Source organism: Bicyclus anynana, chromosome 4 (assembly GCF_947172395.1).
Source record: "Bicyclus anynana chromosome 4, ilBicAnyn1.1, whole genome shotgun sequence".
NCBI classification, from domain to species: domain Eukaryota; kingdom Metazoa; phylum Arthropoda; class Insecta; order Lepidoptera; family Nymphalidae; genus Bicyclus; species Bicyclus anynana.
Window position 1 is genome coordinate 319,987 of NC_069086.1, and position 20,677 is coordinate 340,663.

At 38.7% G+C, this 20,677-nt stretch overlaps 1 protein-coding gene across 1 annotated transcript; it reads left to right on the forward strand.

Annotated features, from left to right (window-relative positions):
- Window positions 1–110: 110 nt before the first annotated feature.
- On the forward strand, window positions 111–3,070 carry LOC112048941 (60S ribosomal protein L35a). Its single transcript, XM_024086652.2, has 4 exons — window positions 111–268; window positions 492–718; window positions 1,133–1,363; window positions 3,002–3,070. Exons 2-4 carry the CDS (start codon window positions 494–496, stop codon window positions 3,023–3,025), a joined length of 480 nt encoding a protein of 159 aa, XP_023942420.1. The 5' UTR covers window positions 111–268; window positions 492–493; the 3' UTR covers window positions 3,026–3,070.
- Window positions 3,071–20,677: the final 17,607 nt, after the last annotated feature.

Here is a 20,677-nt window from a genome sequence, read left to right on the forward strand (position 1 = left end):
CTTTTCCATGTTACAGGTATTGCCTGACTAGAAAAATAAAATCCTTGATTGTGAGCGCCACAGATAATAATTTGAAGCTTTGCACTGTGGGTTTGGAATTATTTAAAGAAAAAACGAAACAAAAAGAATAATTAATACAGATTTTAATATAGTTAAAGTTCGAAAACACAGGGCGATATCAATTATCAAGAATTAATAAATATTAATTGGTAACTTAACTGGCAACACAAATTCCTTTCTTTCATTTCAACAAGCAAAACAGTGTCCGGTTAGTGTTTTAAAATTGTGATTTTCAAATAAAAAGCTTTTAATTACGTAAAATACATATTTTAATATTTGTGCGTTTAACATTTTGATTCATTCAATCGATAATAAGTGTTGGATTGGTGATGATAGCGTAGATAACTTGAGATTAATTTTACGTTAGCTGTCAGTATAACCTCTTGACAATACGTGATAATTTTATTAGTATTTTTATCATTGGGTTTAAGGCATGAGTGACGCTGCGCCATCGACAGCGCCTAAGGCGAAGGCGCCTAAAAGCAAAGCTCCCAAGGAGAAGGCTGCAAAAGCCGCGCCTGCAGCACCCGCGGAGACCCCGAAAGCCGTCCGCAAAGTCTCCTCTAAGGCTAGACATGGGAGGCTGTACGCCAAGGCAGTCTTCACAGGATACAGACGTGGTCTTCGGAACCAACACGAAAACACAGCTCTTCTGAAAGTACGTATTTTTGAGGTTATGTTAGGGTTTCAAGTTATTTAACCAAAATTACCTGTATAAATAATAGGATTTTTATTTATTTATTATTCATTAATTGAAAATCTCAATTATCGTAAATACTACTGAATAAAATTGTTTGTTTATGTGAATGGGCTAAAAGCTATTTGTTTTGTATTTTAACACATTATTATATTAGTATATTAACCATATGTTAATGATTAATGCAATGTTGTAAATAAATTTAATCACTTTCCAATTTTAAATTTTAATCTAGATTACTTCTAAATGATGTTTATGACATTTGAAACCTGAAAAACAAGTGTTGACAAAATTTCCACTGATTAACAAAATCACAATTTGTGTTTCTCTTTGAAAATTCAACAAATTATTTAATTTTAATTAATTCACTTCCAGGTTGAAGGAGCACGTAACAGGGATGATGCAATCTTCTATGCGGGCAAGAAGTGTGTATATGTATACAGAGCTAAGAAGAGGACTCCAATCCCTGGCGGGCCACGGGGCAAGAAGACCAAGCTGCGTGCAATCTGGGGCAAGGTGACCCGCCCGCACGGTAGCTCTGGCAGTGTCAGAGCCAGGTTTAAGTCTAACCTGCCTGCACAGGCTATGGGACACAGAATACGTGTGGTGAGAATTGTTTTCATAATATTATGACCTAACAAATAACTATAAATGGCTATGTAGTTAGTCTGTACGCCGTAGAAGTAGATGCAAGAGGATTACTAGCAAAATCTCTTGCTTAAAGACCTTGGCCTCTCTACAAGTGCAGCTAGTTCATTATTAGAATGAGTATCCAAAGCTGCTCTAATAGGATCTTACCAAATTTGGCTAGGCAGGGAGAACAACATGAGCAGAAGAGCAAGGAATTCCTTAACCCTACAGAATTACAGTACAGTAGTACAGTACAGCCTGTAGTCACAAGTTCAGGACTCTGCTCGGAGTTTTTCTCTACCACGCAATGGACCTGGCACCCAAACGGTGAATCCATGGAATGCTAAGATATGGTATGCCTGTGATTTTGTGACAAATTTATTTTTTATAGATACATTGTTTATTATTATTTGATTTGACCTTAATGAAATATGTTGCTATCCTCTAACAACACATCTCATTAGTTTATGTTTTAGCTTTGCATATAAAGTCTGTTCAACAGATAAGAATGAATGCTCTAAACTATACAACTGAAATAATATAAAACTTCAAGGGTCGTCTCTAGTGAAGGATGCAGCCAAGTGTCTTGGGGATATCATTTCTCTTAATATGCTGATAAAAATATTAAAAAAATACAATTTATACTTAGCTGGTTGAGGGTCTGGATCTTTGAAACCTGCTATCCCAAAGCCACCACGGTCCAAACTCCATAGTTGGTTATGGTACTCATCTATAGTAGGAGCATAAGCTGACAAATTTTCAGCTTTAACATGACAAAGGTCTGGCTGTCTCTGACTCTCTGTCTTATTGTCTTACCTCCGACCTATGTTGATTTTTCTACTTTGTTGGTTACAGGTCTAGAAACTTGCTCCTTAGTCTAATATATCTGTGAAAGTACATGACAATCAGTTTTTAAATTAACCTTTTGTAGGTTCATAATATGAAATTTGTTATTTTTACACATATTTTTGTGTGGTGGATATTAGTAGGGAGGGGTACACTCCCTTACCCCCACCATAACCCCTGCCTCAGCCTAAAGAAGTTTTGCTACAACTAATTCTTTTTAATAATTGAGGTGTTGTTTTCTTCCATTCTTATGCACTCCTTTTTAAATTTTTAGCAATTTTGTTCAATAGACAGATTTATTTAGATAACCTTTGTAACGGCAATCTGTGTGAAATTCTGTGTTCTGTTTGTATAAAGTTGAATTAAAATATCATCAGAGTTAGTTATTTTGTAATAAACAAATAAAAACTTAACATGATTATCTCTGCTGCTTAACAGCATTATTATTTTGGTCTGAAGGTAATGTCAATATTGAAATTACAAGTGCATGAGGCTCACTACTGCCCAAAATGATGGTGCGGGGCAGAATGTAGGACATTGTAGGATGTGTTGCTCTGTTATAATCTGTATCTGTTGGTTGAAATTTTTGTCTTTCTCTTGAGACATGTTTTGGAGGGTATCATGGACATACCTACAGGCATACCATTTCCATCTTTTGTTTTTTAATTATAACACAGACAATTACTATAAAAAATCTACCACCTACAATATTTTTTTTGGTAAAAATAATGAATATTTTGTGCTAATTTTCACATTTTCTTGTTTCAGATGTTGTATCCATCAAGGATCTAAACCTGTTTAATTTAAGTCTAAAATAAAATAAAATCCTTAAAATCATACGTTTTTGATTTCTTAAACTTAGAATTATAACAGATTTTCAATATTTTCTAGTAAATGTAGTAGTTTCTGGTCAAGATATGAAAACTATATTCCGAGTATATCATAGAATCAAGTGTAAGTGAAGTAATGACTCTTGTCAAGCATAGTATTTATGAAAATATCCTTAAATAGGTGAAAATTCTTAAAAATAAATATTGAATTTCCCATTTCCTAATTAGGACTTAACACATTACTCGACTTTTTTAACCACCCCTGTATCACTGAGAAGACAAATCTACTCTGGGACTGCCAGCATTTGATTAGTATTATTCCACAAGTGACTCTTGAAGTTTTTTCAACACATGGGTATCGCCATGCAGTATCCAATCCAAGGTCAATTACCAAGCTTTGAACTATTCAATTGAATAAGAATCATTCATTATTTATAATTAATTATAATAATATTAATAATCCTCGGCTGTACCAGGCTGGGCAGGCATATTAGTGTGTGACAGGATTATTTGAAATTTCTCTAAATAGAAAAACGCGTCTGCGTTTAATGCAGTTGCGTTAAGCTATGAATAATTGAGGTTTTGGCTTAGGCTTTGCAAAATATTAGTTTCTCTATTTACCGGAAATTCTTAAATATGAGAATTTGGATTTGAAGGGTTATCCAATAGTAAGTACTCAGTTTTGGCCTTTTTTTCTGATTGTATAATTGCCGTAGCATCATCGTCACCATCGTCACGAACAGTGCGTATTGCCAGTGATGACCTATGGATCCGAGACTTGGTCGCTAACTATGGGCCTCATAAGAAGCTCATAGTCACACAGCGGGCGATGGAACGAGCTATGGAAGGCTGGAAGTCATCAAACCTACGAACGTCTGCGATTCGTAATGACTCAAGATGCGATTGACTCTAAGCAGAGGTCAGAGTCCAAGAAGAGACGCCCTTAGAGTCGTTCCACCCATCTCCTCTGCCTTAGGGCCGCATTAAGCGATGCTTCTGCGCTCGTCCCTCTCATCATCATATCAGCCGATGGACGTCCACTGCAGGACATAGGCCTTTTGTAGGGACTTCCAAACATCACGATACTGAGCCGCCTGCATCCAGCGAATCCCTGCGACTCGCTTGATGTCGTCAGTCCACCTGGTGGGGGGTCGGCCAACACTGCGCTTACTAGTGCGGGGTCGCCATTCCAGCACTTTGGGACCCCACCGTCCATCGGCTCTTCGCACTATGTGCCCCGCCCATTGCCACTTCAGCTTCGCAACTCGTTGAGCTATGTCGGTGACTTTGGTTCTTCTGCGGATCTCCTCATTTCTGATTCGATCACGCAGAGATACTCCTAACATAACTCGTTCCATCGCCCGCTGTGTGACTCTGAGCCTTCTTATGAGGCCCATAGTTAGCGACCAAGTCTCGGAACCATAGGTCATCACTGGCAACACGCACTGTTCGAAGACTTTTGTCTTCAGGCACTGAGGAATTTCGGACGAAAAGATGTCGCGAAGTTTCCCGAATGCAGCCCAGCCGAGTTGGAATTACATCAACGAGTATAAAATAGCGGACTCGCACCACAGGTACATTCAAGTGTTGAAGTGTTTGTACAATAACGTCACTATTTCAGTCTGTATTCAGGTTCACTCTTTCAGGAGACTCTGGCCATGATGGTCTGGATCATATCAAAGAAAGTCGTGTTAGATACACTATTTATAACTGAAAAAGTGCTGGGCCGATTTGCCTGAAAATTAGTGGACAGGTTACAACCAGAATACGGACGGATTAGGGTAGGGGCAGGGTTTCACGGGGACGAAGTATAGTACCTAAAGTATTAATATAGCACTTTATAGCCAGGTAATTATGCTATAAAAACATTAAAAAAAATTATCCCAACAAGCGGCGTTATATTCTAATAGTAGCGCAGGTCGCTGTGTTCAGTTCAGAGCGGACTAGAAGTTTGGCGCATGTTATCTGGTATTAGCACAGAAAACATTTGGTAGTAGCACAGAATACCTACATATGTACCTACAAATAGTAGGCAGGTACACAGATGTTTACGTGGCTGAGTATTGGGTCAATGTGATTTCAATAATTGTGTAGACTTTGTAACATCACAGTCAGTCAGTTAGGTAATGAAGGTATGGTAAGCCTAACAGCCTCATCAATAGACAATACCGGCCGCTCCGCGCAGCATGCCGTGAGTCGTGACACGGAAACCCACTTCTGAACTATCGATCTGCATCTACTGTTGTGTGCTTTAAAGCTCTCTGTCATCCACTGTACTTTTTACATTATTTTTCAATTTGTATCCTATTTTTGGTGGCCTTTTAGACTAGGCTTTCTAAGTCCTATTTGATGATTAGAAAAAGTGCAGCTTGCTTACATACTTTTAAGGGACCCGGTAATACGGGGGCCTCGTATCATTGATCCGGCTGATACGGTGGTCTCATTCGTGCTTAACTGTTTGTCCTACAGCTACATACAAAGCTGGACTTGACGTATAAGGTAACTACTATACCCAGTAGAGGTGAGGCGTATATACTGGAGCAGGTCCTAACACTAGGTTTGATAGAAGACGTATGGCGTACGAGTACGGAGCAGGGACATAAACGCGTATTAAGCGTATTTAGAAGTACCGAGTAACGAGGAGCGCAAGACGTCACCAGAGTGCGACTGCGAGTCCAACAGTAGATATACATATATGTATCTTCTTCTCTCTCTCCGCGTTGTGTTCCTCATTACTGAGGGTCGTGACCCCTATCACATATTCATAACTTTTTCCGCACGATGTCACGCCATGCGGCTCGGCTTGTAGAGCATCGTGTACTTTTTTATCGAGAGTGGTGCGGATTTGATCTGACCAACGCATCGGGCTACGTCCCCGAGGTCTCTTTCCTTCCACTTTGCCAGTGATAACAAGTTTCTCTAGGTTATCTCCTTCTCTCCTGGCAATGTGACCGAAGTACTCAAGGATCCTCTGAAGACAGGTGGTGGAAAGTCTTTTCGAGATGTTGAGTTGTTTCAACACCGATGCATTGGTCCTATGCGCTGTCCACGGAATACGGAGTATTCTTCGCCAGCACCTGTATGTATCTTCTTATTTAAGCCAAATTGAACACGAGACCTTCTTTAGAAGACTGTGTTCGGCGTGAACACGAAGTTTTAAAGAAACATCGAACTGAGGTCATTGATGAATTTAATAAGAGTAGATAGATCTAGGAACCGCCACGCTGCTCTAATGCAGGTTGTCGGGTTTACGGTAAAGTTTGACTATACATTACGATTACTATCGTATCGTATAGGTATTAGAGAAAGGTACGAGGTTGTAACTTGTAATGCTTTCTAACTCCAGGAAGAAAAAAAAACTCAATATTTCATTGTCTAGGACTTATGACTACATGATCAGAAGTTGCAAAAGCTGCCCCTTTAAATAAAAAGCAACCCGCGTGTATAGATAAGGTGCGTTACCCCTGCGTCACCTGTCGCACCGCACATCGCAATCAGCCACTATTGATTGTCTCTGCTTCGGAACTAGGTCATCGTGTCACCCACATCACGGGCCATTGTCCCGGCACATTCATTATTTAGCTGCCACTTTGACGATTAATTGGTATCATTATATCATATCTATATTAGCTTTTTAAACCTTTTACATTCCAAAGTCACCTCGGTGCAAACTCCATTTATTGGCTTCCGTAATTCCCTATGGTAGGAGCATGGGATGACGAACTTCCAGCCATCCTGAAATGAATAATGAAAGGCTCGGTCTATTCAATATTAATGTATATTTCTTTTACTCCGCTAACACAATATCACACTTGTAAGCCCTTCGACCTTTTAATCAGGCCCTGTCGTAAAATTCGTTCTGTTAACTATACCTACCTTAACTGCCTCTTTGCCGAATTTTGTCTTTGTATTGTGTCAATCAAGTGATTTTAATTGTTTCGTGATTTCTTTCGCTTTTTATTTTATGGATTTTAAATAGAATACATAGTGCAAGGTATAGTGAACGTATTACGTAAATGCAACTCGACCGGCCCTACACTACAGGCCGCTACGCGTCTGCAACCCGCTCCGCTCCATTTGCTGCTTTCGCATCACCGCACGGCGCACCGGCTGCGAGCGACGCGCGCGGGCCGGTGCAGGCTCACAACTCATGTGTAGCGAGCTATTTAGCATACAGTTAACCACATGGTGCTGACAACCATGTGCCATGCCATTACAAGGGCGCCGGCGGCAGTACTTTCCCGGACGAGCGCTGTTCCAAAAACTACTAAGTATCTTTGGTTCTATTGGAACATTAAAATCAGAATCTCTCTAATCTCAATGGCATAATTTCGATTACGTTAGACTGATGCCCCTCGGTAAGTGTTTAGCACGTTGTTTAATGGTTCAATAACATTTCGAGACACTGGACACAAGTGGTATAGGAACACAGGACAGATGAAACTGAAAAAATTGAGAGCAGGAAGAGAGAAAGGATTCTTAAAAATAGGTAGATACTTAAATATTGGGGATTTTCAATGACGATGTATACATATAGAACGTGCTAGATTAGGTATTAGTGTTCATTTACACGAGCGGGAGCTGCTGCAGTCTGCGACGTCTCGGCGGCAGCCAACGGGAGTCGACTGCAGTGGGCGACCGCCGTCGACTGCCGCCGAGTCGTTGACTGCAGTCGACTGCGGTCGTCGGTAGAGTTGGCACTCGTGTAAATGAACCCTTAGTGCATCGTCGGTGAGTTTCCCGTTGGTATAGAAACCAGCGCAGCGCTCAAGCGTAGGCAGGTACGAGTAGGTACCTACTGTCAGCTCGGCGACGCATCATTGCCTCCATCACGAGGTTCTTTCTAATGACATTTACTCGGTGCCAGATGTTTATATAAACGTATTTTTACTATTTACCTATATAGTTCATCACACTATTAGATAAATGGGAAAGTTTGTGTGTAAGTGTGTGTATGTATGTTTGTTTCTCCTTTGTGCAGCGGCTACTGAAGCGATTTGGCTGAAATTTGGAATGGAAATAGATTTTACTCTGGATTAACACCTATTCTACTCTTCATCCCAGAAAAATCCATGGTTTTCGCAGAATTTGTGAAAAGCTGAATTCCACGCGGACGAAGTCGTGGGCGTCCCCTAGTCTAGCTAAATTAACAAAATCAGTCATTTACTTACGACCATTAGAATGACTATCTGCTTGTTGAGTCAGCTATTAGGTAAGTACTTCTTTCTGAACAACAACAAAAATAAATAATACCTACTAAATAATGAAAATATTAGGTCAATACAATATGTTTAAGTAATGGACATCGAACCTACGGCTGTGCAATAGACAAGTAGTTAGGGTCACTGCCCTGCATCAAACGGCCGTCGAAATGTTATTTTTTGTTAGGTATTTACGTACGATTTCCGTATAGAAAATCGGTGTAACGTGAGAGAATTCCTAAATGAGACGGAAATGGGAAAACTGTACAGAATTGGGTTCACCAGCCAGGCGGTGGCCTTCAGACTTCAGCTCCCAAGGACCCAAGGCCCTGCACGGGCAGATCGAAGGCCACGCATTAAATGAATGGTCCGATACTGTTATCTGAGATAACCTCCAATTTTACTAACCATGTTACCGCTAGCCTACTTTTTACGGTTTTTGTTAATTAACCATTTTGCTTTGACCTTGTCCTTAATGTAAGATAATAAAAATTTTAATAAAAAAATACAACCGACTTCAAAACCTAAAAACATACCCACTAAACTAAAAAGCGAAAAATAACATCATAATATGTTCTACCTGCTGATCAGTATGAAGTCGGTGCTAAGCCGGTGATGTATTAATTCAAGCCATGTGAGCATATCTTATAGATTAAGATTTTGCAGACAGTGTTGTTTCATGTGGTCCTGTCAGAAATGGCTTAAATTAAGACAACACCGGCTAAGCACCGACTTCATACTGATCAGCAGGTAGAACATATTATGATGTTATTTTTCGCTTTTTAGTTTAGTGGGTATGTTTTTAGGTTTTGAAGTCGGTTGTATTTTTTTATTAAAATTTTTATTATTTTACAATTTTTAGTGTAAAATTTCATCTCAAACGAATACATCAGACCCCTAATGACAGTCACAACCCATCTTGGTACAAAATTCTCAACAATACAAATTAATCAAGCCCAAGCACAAGGTAGCTACCGTAAACCGTCAAGGGGTTCCCTTCATTGACCTTGGTCTTCATCATCAGACCCATAATAACAGACACAACTCATCTAGGTAAAAAGTTCTCAGCAATACGAATTAATCAAGGCCAAACACAAGGTAGTTACGGTAAACTGTTAAGGAGTTCCCTTAATTGTCCTTGGTCTTCATCACCAAACCCCTAAATGACAGTCACAACTTATCTATGTGGAAAGTTCTCATTAATACAAATTAATCAAGCCCAAACACAAGGTAACTGCTGTAAATCGCCAAGGAGTTCCCTCGTCTGTTTTCTGACTCCATCATCAGATCGATTTTAAACCTTCATAATTTTGTATTTCTTTAAGGTACTAAATGGAAAAGTTTACGAACACACTAGACATCCATATAATTTTCGAAAGTTCCCCTCAATTTCTCCAGGATTCCATCATCAGATCTTGTCATTATGGCAATGGGACCAAATGGGGACTATACCGTTTCAAACAAAAAAAGAATTTTTGAAATCGGTCCAGGCGTCTTTGAGTAATCGGTGTACATACATAAAAAAAAAAAAAAAATACCGACCGAATTGAGAACCTCCTCCTTTTTGAAGTCGGTTAAAAACAGCCCTTGCTACTCAAATTAAAAAATGTCCTTTCTGATAATGAATGTAAGCCATTAGCCACGGTCCACAAGGTTATGAATTTAATCCTGTTTAGGTGGTTTCAAAAATTAGAAGTACCGCGGTAACTATAATTGTGCAAGTACAATATGCTTTTACGATCACATCATGCTAGTTAATATATCTATTGTTTTTATTTCTTCTCCTTCCTTTGTGTGATGTGTATTCTGAATAAACTTTTCTTTCTTTCTTTGATCACTGTAGTCTCAATGGTACTATGCGTTATTTTTATGACACAGCATCGAAATCTTTGTTGAACATTCTAGTCCAGTGTCTAGGGGTAGCATCTGAAGATGTTTCGGTGTCGAAGTATAAATCTTTGGCTTACAGATTTTTCAGGATTCTCCTGAAATTATAAAAATCTTGTGGGATGTGTGCGATTTAGGGATTTGTTTATTCAATCCATATTCGGGCAGGATTTGTTTATTCAATTCATAATATAACATTGCATGTAAGCATTTCAGCTGCAGTAGGTATTTGAAACAGCTCATTGCGTGCTCAAGTTCACGAGATGGAAGAATTTGATTTACGGCCTTACGCAGACCGCATTGCTCGGTTTCAATACTTTATTTATAGATCTACTTTACGTAGGTAAACTATAAGAAATGTAAACAGTAATTGTTATCAATTGTAAATTATAATACTGTATGACTTTCAAAAGAGCAACTGTTGAGTTTCTTGCCGGTATCTTCTCAGCAGAACCTGCCTTCCGAACCGGTGGAAATAGTCAACTGACGTGTCAAAAGTGCTTGTAAACTGAGCCTACTTGAAATAAATGATTTTTGATTTTGATTTTGATTTAGGTACCTACGCTAAAGTTGTAGGAAAATTTTTTTTCATCAATTTTTTTTAATTGAACGAAGACTATTTTTCTGCTCCCCACTCTCGGAATCGCAGCTGAGTTTTACTAGGCTCACTAAGTATTTATATTTATTCAAGAATCATGAAAGTGATTCTTCCTTGCGCTTTGTGAAAAAGGTGTAGGTATAATTAACGCCGCTTTGATACTTTATTTGTGTGAAACGTCTCATTGCTTTACCTATGTCATTAAATTGTTGACTATCTGCGACTGGCCGGATGCGAACCTACATCTCGTCAAAGTCCAGTACATCCGCAGAAGTGACAACCTCTCTTCACATCACGGATACAGTAGAACAATAGCGTCTTTTAAACACGTATGTTGAAATTTCGAATGTCATATACAGAGCATTTTCCCATTTATTTACCATGAATAATTTTTATCCGGAAACTTTTGGAACAGCTTTGCAGGTTAGGATGGTAACAAGCCATTACGGTAGAGGTGTACGAGATCGGAGTTGACAATAGAACTCACTCAGGACCATGCAGTTATAAGCCATAGCGTAGGTAGGTAGGTAAGTCGCAATAGCACAGAAAACATATGTACATGGATTTAGATATGACGGTCAGTAGGCAATTTTGAGTACATTCTATAATCTCTACGCTTAAAGGACTACCCATTGATTATTGTTTAAAGAATAAGGGATAATCGTTGTAAAATAAGCCAGAAAGTGTAGTGAAACGAATTATATTATTACACTATTGCAATAATATAATTCCTTTAATTTGAAACATTCAATAGTTACGTTAATAGTTAATATTTTGTTACGGGAAAATAAGTTTTCTATCAAATTCTTATTGTAGGTATAGATACACTGTTTCCGTCCGTCTGCGTTGACCCTAGCACCAGCTTCAGCGTAAACAAACCTCAGTACAGATATTATGTTTAAATTAGTAGCAGTAATTTAGTGCAAATGATACCTACTCGTACCTAGTGTTCATGTTAGTGCATAATAGCATTGTTCCGGTCGTTATGTAAACCTAAATAACCTACATTTATCCTTGCATAGCACTTATATTATACCTAGGTACCTGTATATACCTAGCCGCAACATTAAACTATAGATTCCCATTAGGGAAACTTTTACTTATACTCGTATCACGCCAAACTTCTAGCCAGCTCCGAATACGAGGCGTAAGGCGATATTCTAGTTGCGCACTGTACAAAACCATATTATACCTTCGGAACTATTATACCTTTAAACCTGCACCTATTTAGAAGCGAATTTTGTGAGAAGTATACAAACGATAAAAATGCTTGGCAGTCAATTACTTCATATAATAATAAAAACTAGATGAGTTTTATTGTTGGAATCTCCTTGATAACAGATTTATTTATCACCATCTCATAATAAAAAATAAACATAATGCATTGACGAGTTATTACCACTTATAGTCAAGTTAACTAAATGAACTTTGAGTTTGCATTATAATAGAAAGAAAGAAAAAAAAGAAAATATCTCTACAATACACATCACACAAAAGAAAGAGAAAAAGAATGATGTGATCCTACAAGGGTCTCCACTCAGCACATTGCTGTGTCTGTAAGGACACCGCACTGATCTTCCGTGGAACCAATAAGGTGACGTTTGAATTTAGAATAATTATTATTATTAGATACCTACCCCTACTTAACCGAGGCGGCTTACGAACGCAGCGAGGCAGGCAGATAGTTAATTAGCAGATCCGTTGAGAGTTCAGTGGAAAGTAAACGAGATAACCGTCGTACACATCATTCAAACGACTTGGAGTTGACTCGTTGAGAGATATTGCCGTAACTCTAAAAATAACTGCTATTTGCGACTGTAGGGGCTCCATGCCGCTGCGTAATAGAGCAAAATATTAGCCATGTTTGCTAAATAATAGTCCCTTTCATTCGCCAAACAAAAACTTATGGGGCTGGAAAATAGTATACTCTAACCTGCCTGTAAAACCTACAATTCCTCCGTATTTTTCCGGATTTCCGAAAAAAAAGGAGTAAGGCAATAGCGCCTAATCATCATTTGCCAAACGGCCTAGATGACAGATGTGGAATTTGAACCCACCACGCTGCTCCAATGCAGTTTAGTGGGCTAGTGCCTAATAATTGTTCTCGACAGTTCCTTTAGGTATCTAAGTAGAGAGATTAATCACCAATTTGAGGGTATTTATGCAAAACTCTACCGTACCGCTCTAGAACGAGCGAGTCACGACTGACCGGCCGCCATTACTGACACCCGTTAATACGTACCTATATATGTAGGTACGCAGTATTTCGACTGCTTTCGATAAACAAAACCTGGAAACCAAGCTGTACTCAGACTTTCCGTATTAATTTTATGTATGCAAACGATAATAACTTGTGATTATCGTTTCATAAACACAGCATGTTTGTGAAAGTCGTTGTCAACGTGTCTACCGAGGAAGCTGTTTTCTCAGCAGCTAAACGAGTTTGCAGCATCGAACAGTAGATGGTTTGATTCAGATTGCCTTCAATTCAGTGGTGAAAACCCTGCCTGTGCCCTGACTAGCTTAGTGAAGCTAGTCAGTACATACTACATAGCTATACAGTTACAAGTTGTATTCCCGTGGGAATAACCCCAACAGGGCATTTTTTTTCGTCGCTCTGCTAAATACTATTTATATTAATGACGTTGGCATGAAGAAGGGGATTGAAAGTATTTATACCGTAATTAATATACTTACTCATGCCTTATTAATTCTTGACACACCATATGTAATACAATTTTCGCTTTTCAATTGTTTGTAGATATAGATATTAGAATTTTAGTTTCATATATTCGAATAAAAAGTACTGCCTTTAGGCTGTCATCATGGTATCTGTAGTCTGGGACCGAATCGTCTAGATGGTGCGCTGCACTGTTTCTGTTCGCGTACGAACTCGGCTGAATAAGGCCGGACTCATCACCCACTTATGTCACTTATGCACCGGACATGGCCATTTTTGAACTGCGTAGTGTTTTTAAAATACCGTCGCGAGGAAACTGTAACGGGATTCGGTAAACAAATTACCACATACATAGCGAGTTTTCTGGAATTTATTAAAATTGATTATCAGAAAATCGTAGCATTAATTTTGTTTTATCATTACTATCATAGTCCAAGATAGAGGATCATCATCTAGAGTAAATAAACATACTCGTAGACAATCTACATCAGACGTTCCCAAACTTTTTTTCTCATGAACCACTTTCTTATTTAACTGTTTCCGGTGGACCCTCTGCTAATATTTAACGCAAAAATTTGCCCAAATATTTCATGATATTATGAAATTTATCCCAAGCCAGATCCCAAAGAAACATGATAGGTAGTAAAACATCGTTCGGAACCCTCGTCTCGCGAGTTCAACTCGCACTTCTCCGGTTTTTTTCTGATAGCTACTCACAGCACAAGGAAGTAGCATCAACTCACAATTATTATTTAGAAAACTCCACATTCGGTAGGAAACCAGATATTTCTTCGTGGACCCCCATTTTCATGTCACGTTAACGTAGACCCCCGCCAAATCTTCCGTAGACCCTTGGGGGTCACTTTGGGAATCGATGATCTACATAAATACTTACGACCCATACCGAAATACACTACATGAGACATTCTGCGAGCTGGATGGCCTGCTAAGCTTTTGGAGTGAGCTGGGCTGGCGGGAGGGACTCCAGCGGGGACCAGCACCAAGTACGGAAAAGACCCCGGAACGAAGAAGATCTTCTTACGAGTACATGCCGGTCAAAATCACAACTCTCTATTTTCTTCGTCGTAGTCGGGTAAAAATAAACTGTAATTCCAAACAAAATATGTTTATTTACAAATTGCAGTGATGACATTGTCCGATACAACATAAACGATAACATTAAAATGTAGGAATTTTCCAGCTAACTTCTGTAACGTAACAAACAAATTGTTTTGTTTTGATGACAGTTTTCCTTTTCATTTTATTGTGACAAGCTGGTCGTCTTGTCATTAGTTTACATAACATTTCAGAATTACTGCGGACTACTGGAGTTTTCCATTCCAAGCTAAGTGTCATTAAAGTGAATTCTGTTTTTCACAAAACCGGCGACGTTTTTAATGAATAAATACTTGCGTTTTAGTTACCTTACTTTCAGTCATATATTTTGTATTTCAAGATGCTGAGCTGTCGACTGCAGCAAAAATATTTTGACATTCGATCAGATTTTCGTTTTATACATCTTTGTAAGATACCTCTTCCATAGTATTATTTCGTAGACTTCATGATAGTCTTTTTTTATTACGTACTAGATACTTCAACTAGCCGACGCCCTGCGGTTTCACTCGCGGAGTTCCTGTTCCCGCGAGATTACGGGGATATAATATATGTGTGTATGAGTGCCTATGACACTCACAAATAACGTGGCTTTCTAGTGGTAATAGAATTTTCATTAGATTACTTTCTAAAAGACTACAAACTTTATCTCTTTATAATATTAAGTTTAATATACACTCAATATACAAATGGAATATTCTAATATCTAATGTTATGTAGATTAGCCATTTCCTATATAATCACGTACAGAGTACGCTCACCCTCGAACCAAACATTCAATGCAGTTATAGGAATCAAACCTAAGTCCTTAGATGCAGCAGCAGGGTCACTACCCACTGCACTAATCGGCCGCCACGTACACGGGAAGTATTGCTATTTCTAACTAACAACGACCTAACGACTAACCTCTACCATTAACTGTAGTTAACTGTTATTCATATGGTGATAATGTGAGCAAAATATTACCTTTTTATCTAGGTACGTTAAACACCTGTAAACCTACAAAGGGGTTAGTTTTCTGGATCGGTAGGCGTGTGACATACTCGTTGTTGAATACCCTCTGACGTCAAACGTCTCATTTTCGGTTTCTAATATCTTACGTATTTACGTTTGTCGTATAATCATAGACGATTAACGTTTTTCATTGGCAGTTACGTATAGGGTATGCTGAAATATTACTTAATTGTTGGTAAAAACATCTTTATTTATGACCCTTATGTAATAATTATCCGAGAGCAAGTAATTAAGCGCCATGCTTAAGGTTGGTGGGAATAAGCTTTTTTGTTTTGATTCTGTAGTGATCACTACCAGGTGATAATGACCGAGCTAATGCTCTGCGCAGGGGTGTTACACTACTTAATAAGTTATCACCTACGAACTCTATTAATAACTGATTACTTTTAAGTAAAAGCTCACATTTTATAGCTCACCTTAGAACGAACCCCATAAGCTAACCATTGCACCATTTTCCGAAGAGGCAATGTTTTAGTTTAATTGACCACAATTTTATGTAATCTGGAATGTTCACAAAATAACATTCCAGATTACATAAAATTGTGGTCAATTTAACTATTTAACTTGTACAATAGGTACACACACAATATAACATAGTTACAAACTGTTGGTGAACGTAAGCTGTAAGTGAACAATGATTCTATCATTTGTGCTCACGGAATAACCCTAACGAGCCTCGGAGGCCAGGGTGCCAGGGGGCACTGTTTGTGCAGTGATGCTACAAATTACTTGCAACAACGCTGTTACGTGCATACATCTTTTCGCGTTACTTTTTTCCACCATCCAATTACACTAAAATTATGCCTTGAGAGTCAATGCCTCGAGCAGGCTCCAGGACTCCTTTATGGGATCCCTTTAGAATGCACCACCACTTACTTTCCCTGCCCGACATGTTCTCCATTCCCACACTAAGCAATTTATGATAAACAAGAATAATAACACAAAACATTATTGCACAAAATCACTAACGCGACTGGCAGCGTGACGGTGTCTACGTTGCCTGACAGACAACTGAGCTCAAGCCATCTACAATAACATAAATAATAACATAAATTTCCACCTGTAATCGAGGAACTTGTAACAGTATCGCAATATAAATTCTGAACGTATAAGGTAGGAGGGTAGATACATAGTATCTACAAACCCTTAGGTAGATACATAGTATCTACAAACCCCTCTTCTTATTACATAATACAAGTACCTACAATGTAGACTCGGTTTGAACTGTTTAATTATATGTACTCTTACAGGTAGATAAAAATGCATCTGAGAATATAGTAGAGACAACGTTATATCATCAAGATCGTTTGTTACGTCTGCGTCAGTTTCCCAGCATCTCGCCGGTCGTAAAAGCGATCATTTTCGCCGCGTGTGGTCGCTCGTCGCGGCGCGCGTCGAGATGTGGCGGCGGAAATTGATGTTTTCCTCACCACCGCCGCTTCCTACGACTTCTCTTTGATGATTGCAAGTATGTAGCTTCCTAATCTTCTTTTATTTCTGGTCACTTTAAAGTCTTGTTTTGCTATTTGAGGAGACTCAGAAATATACTGAAAGTCTGATGAAAAATAGCCATAAACCATAGGCTACTTTTTGCGAAAAATATATTCACCAATATAATATAATAGTCGTTATTATCAACCTTTATGTGATCTCTGCTGATAGACAGAGGACATAGAGAGCATGCCTCCATACCTGATCTTCATATAATAGCTATTGCAAAAATCGATATAGGTAGGTACCTAAATATTACCCGAGAATTTCTGGACTGGGTGGGGTACCACAACGAAGTTTAAATAAAGCAATTTTCCGGATTAAGGACAGACAACGCGGTACAGAGGAAAACGGGTTAATTGCCAATGCTGCTGCAACCCTTCGGGACTAGCCTTTGGTATGAGCGCTCGTGTACTGTCAAAAATATTAAATAAATCTAAAAGTATTAATTAAATTCAAAACTAAAACCCGACTAAAAATATAATATACGACTATATAAAAACAATTTGAAAAATTGCGCTAGATTATTTTTCTGAAATAGTTTAGTCGTACATTCAAAGTGATAACTTTCCTGTTTAATAAATTGTCTTAGAGAACTCTTGAGGATAGTCAAGGTCGTATACCACTTTGCCTAGTGATTATGAGTTGTGAATTATGATCTCCTACGTAGGTAGCACAATATGAAGACGGCTATTCCATTATTATGATTTTTTTATCTCAAAACTTAAATAATGTCCTCTAGAGTGAGCCATATTTAGTTAACAGAGCTTGTTTCTGAATTTGGTATTTGACTTCGAAAATATTTGGTTTGTCTTCTTCCAAGAAATTCTTAATAGCAGTGCCGACTTGGAAATCATGCGGCGTAGAGCTCTGTTCCTCGGAGGACGCATTGAGCCATCAGTCTCGGTCATTTATCACTCTAAGCTTCATCAACTAGTATTGAAGTGGTCGCTACAAATAAACTAAACGCTGAGCTCGTCTCATCAACAATAGTCATGAGGCTCAGACCTTTATACTTGAATCGCACTCAAATTCACCAACAAAGCCTGTCGTTTTTTGAGGGGACGAGTTTATACTCACACATCGAAAATGTTTAACATCGATAAATATATCTTGTGTACTTACACTTTTTTTATGTTTTATAGGCTTACGCTTGACCACAATCAAGCCTGATGCAATGAATGATGAGGTCTAAGATGAAGCGCACTTGCCTAGAAGATGCCTATTCCACTCTTGCCTTGAAGGTGCACAAATTATACATGTCCGGAAACACAGACGCCGGAAGGGCATTCCATATTTTAGCAGTTCCTATTAAGAACACACTACACACAACTATAAATTTAAATCGTAACACACACGTGTAATGTTATCAAAACGAAACATCGATTCTATAGACGCAGTTTGTTTAAACACGTAAGAGCCCCCGCCCACTTACAACTTTTCCGACTTAATCGGCCGATTATAGAACAGGTATAGCAATGTATCTGTCCAACTAAATAACGCATAATTAAAAAGTTGTCCAACAAAAATTGTCAGTGAGCGACCACCCTTAGATCGTGATCATATACTTTTGACAGAGGGGTAAAGTTTAGCGAGGCAGGTCGTATGGTAATTGGCCTGAGGCCTTAAATAAGTTGATGATGACTCGGACGAGGATTCGTATCGCTCTCGGATGTAGTTCGCAAACGGTCAAATTGAATTTAGATTTTAGTCTAGCTTAGTCATTGTTAAAGTCTAGACTCTTCGTGAACTCAGTAGCCTATAACGAAGTTAGGGAACGTCAATTTGTAAACCGAAAAAGAATTTCAAGTTTTTTTTTAGTTTTTATTATATTACACTAATAGACAACTTAACAAACAGATGGCTCAGCTTCAAGCTTTCAGCAAAGTAGATAATCATCGCCTATATCATCACCATCAATACATATAAATAAAATTGAAGTGTCTGTCTGGGAATACAAAAAATTTCATTCTAAATATACGCGATACTACAACATAATCAAGATTTTTTCGTTTGTCCGGGCTGAACCAATTTTAATGGGACTTTCACTGGAAGATAACAACATATAGCCTATTTTTAACTCGAAAAATACATTAATCCTGTGGCATTTGTGTAAACCAGCACTTCACACGTATGAAGGCGCGGGCGTCCTCTAGTCAGAGCATATAATTTATACCACACAAGCAAGGAAAGTAGAAAAGAAAACCCAGTAAGCATAACTTTGAGACCAAAACAGCGATGTTCCTTCGTGAGAGAATGAATGATGACGCTAATAGAGCCGTACTATAAGTTAATACGTTTGAAGTTGTAAGCCTGGCTGCAGAGGGAAATCCTCTCACGCTCGAGCGCAGCACGTAGTCTTACAGTCGCAGTTAAGCTCGCACACAACTTGAAACTGCTTTCAGTTGAGCTGTATCAACTCTATGTATATTAATCTGTGGTTAACAGTGCAGGTTGACGATCTAGTTTATAAATAATTGACATTTTTTCAATCTTTTCAAATTAAAAAAAAAACTCGTCTCACACTGTATATACAACACATAAACAACTCATAGTGTCAGATAAATATAGTAGATATTATATTCGGTATATAAACCAAAATCGTAATATAATGACCTTCTTAAAAATGTACGAGTATGCACGTACGTTTGTCAAAAATTTGAACTTAAACGCAAAGTTGAATGCTACCGTCAATTACATATGAATATTCGTTAGGCTTCAAGTGAGTGCGATCAGAACTTTGACTTGGTATCTGTTTTTTAGCGAATGCAGGATACATGTAGCCTCATCGTTATCAAAAGAGATGACGTCGTCGCCGTCTTTTATAGCTCTTGCAGTTTTTATGCGCCTTAGACTTTTTGTCCAAAATGCGATGCACGTAATTGTATGCAAATTAAAAACATTAGCACATGTTGATTGAGTAACACGGGACACATGTGTCCACAGGTGTTTAGATATTTATCCTGTAGTTAGTTAAGACTTTACTTCACAAGAGGGTATTTGCTGGGGGATTAGGTAAAGTACGGTACCACTCAGTACATCCTCCCTTACTTACTTTGTATACGTTCTTAACACAAATCCGCAGGATGTACGTAATAATTAGGGTTGCCTGAAAAAAGTCCTAAAAAGTCTTTTATCAGGCGGTAACAAGGTGCGTGCCTTCAATAGCTGGGTCATGCCCTTACTCATATACACTTTTGGCATTCTAAAGTGGACTCAAACCGAACTGGATTCCCTGGACTGTAAAGTCCGCAAACTGCTGACGTCATACCGGATGCATCACCCCCGTTCATCTGTAATGAGATTGTACCTCCCACGCAAGTGTGGAGGACGTGGCTTCTTAAACGCCAGGAACCTCCATAATCGTGAGGTGTGCAATCTCAGAGATCATTTTCTCAAGATGAATGTGAGTATGTATCAGGATGTCGTTGCAGTGGATAAGGGACTTACCCCGCTATCCCTAGGCAAAGAGAACTGGCGCAAGCCTATAGTAATCAGTAACTCAGATCGTGTGGCAATATGGAAGAGCAAGGAGTTACATGGACGATTCTACAAGGCCCTTACTGGGCCGGATGTAGATCAAATAACATCTGTATCTTGGTTGCAATTCGGTGACCTCTTTGGGGAAAC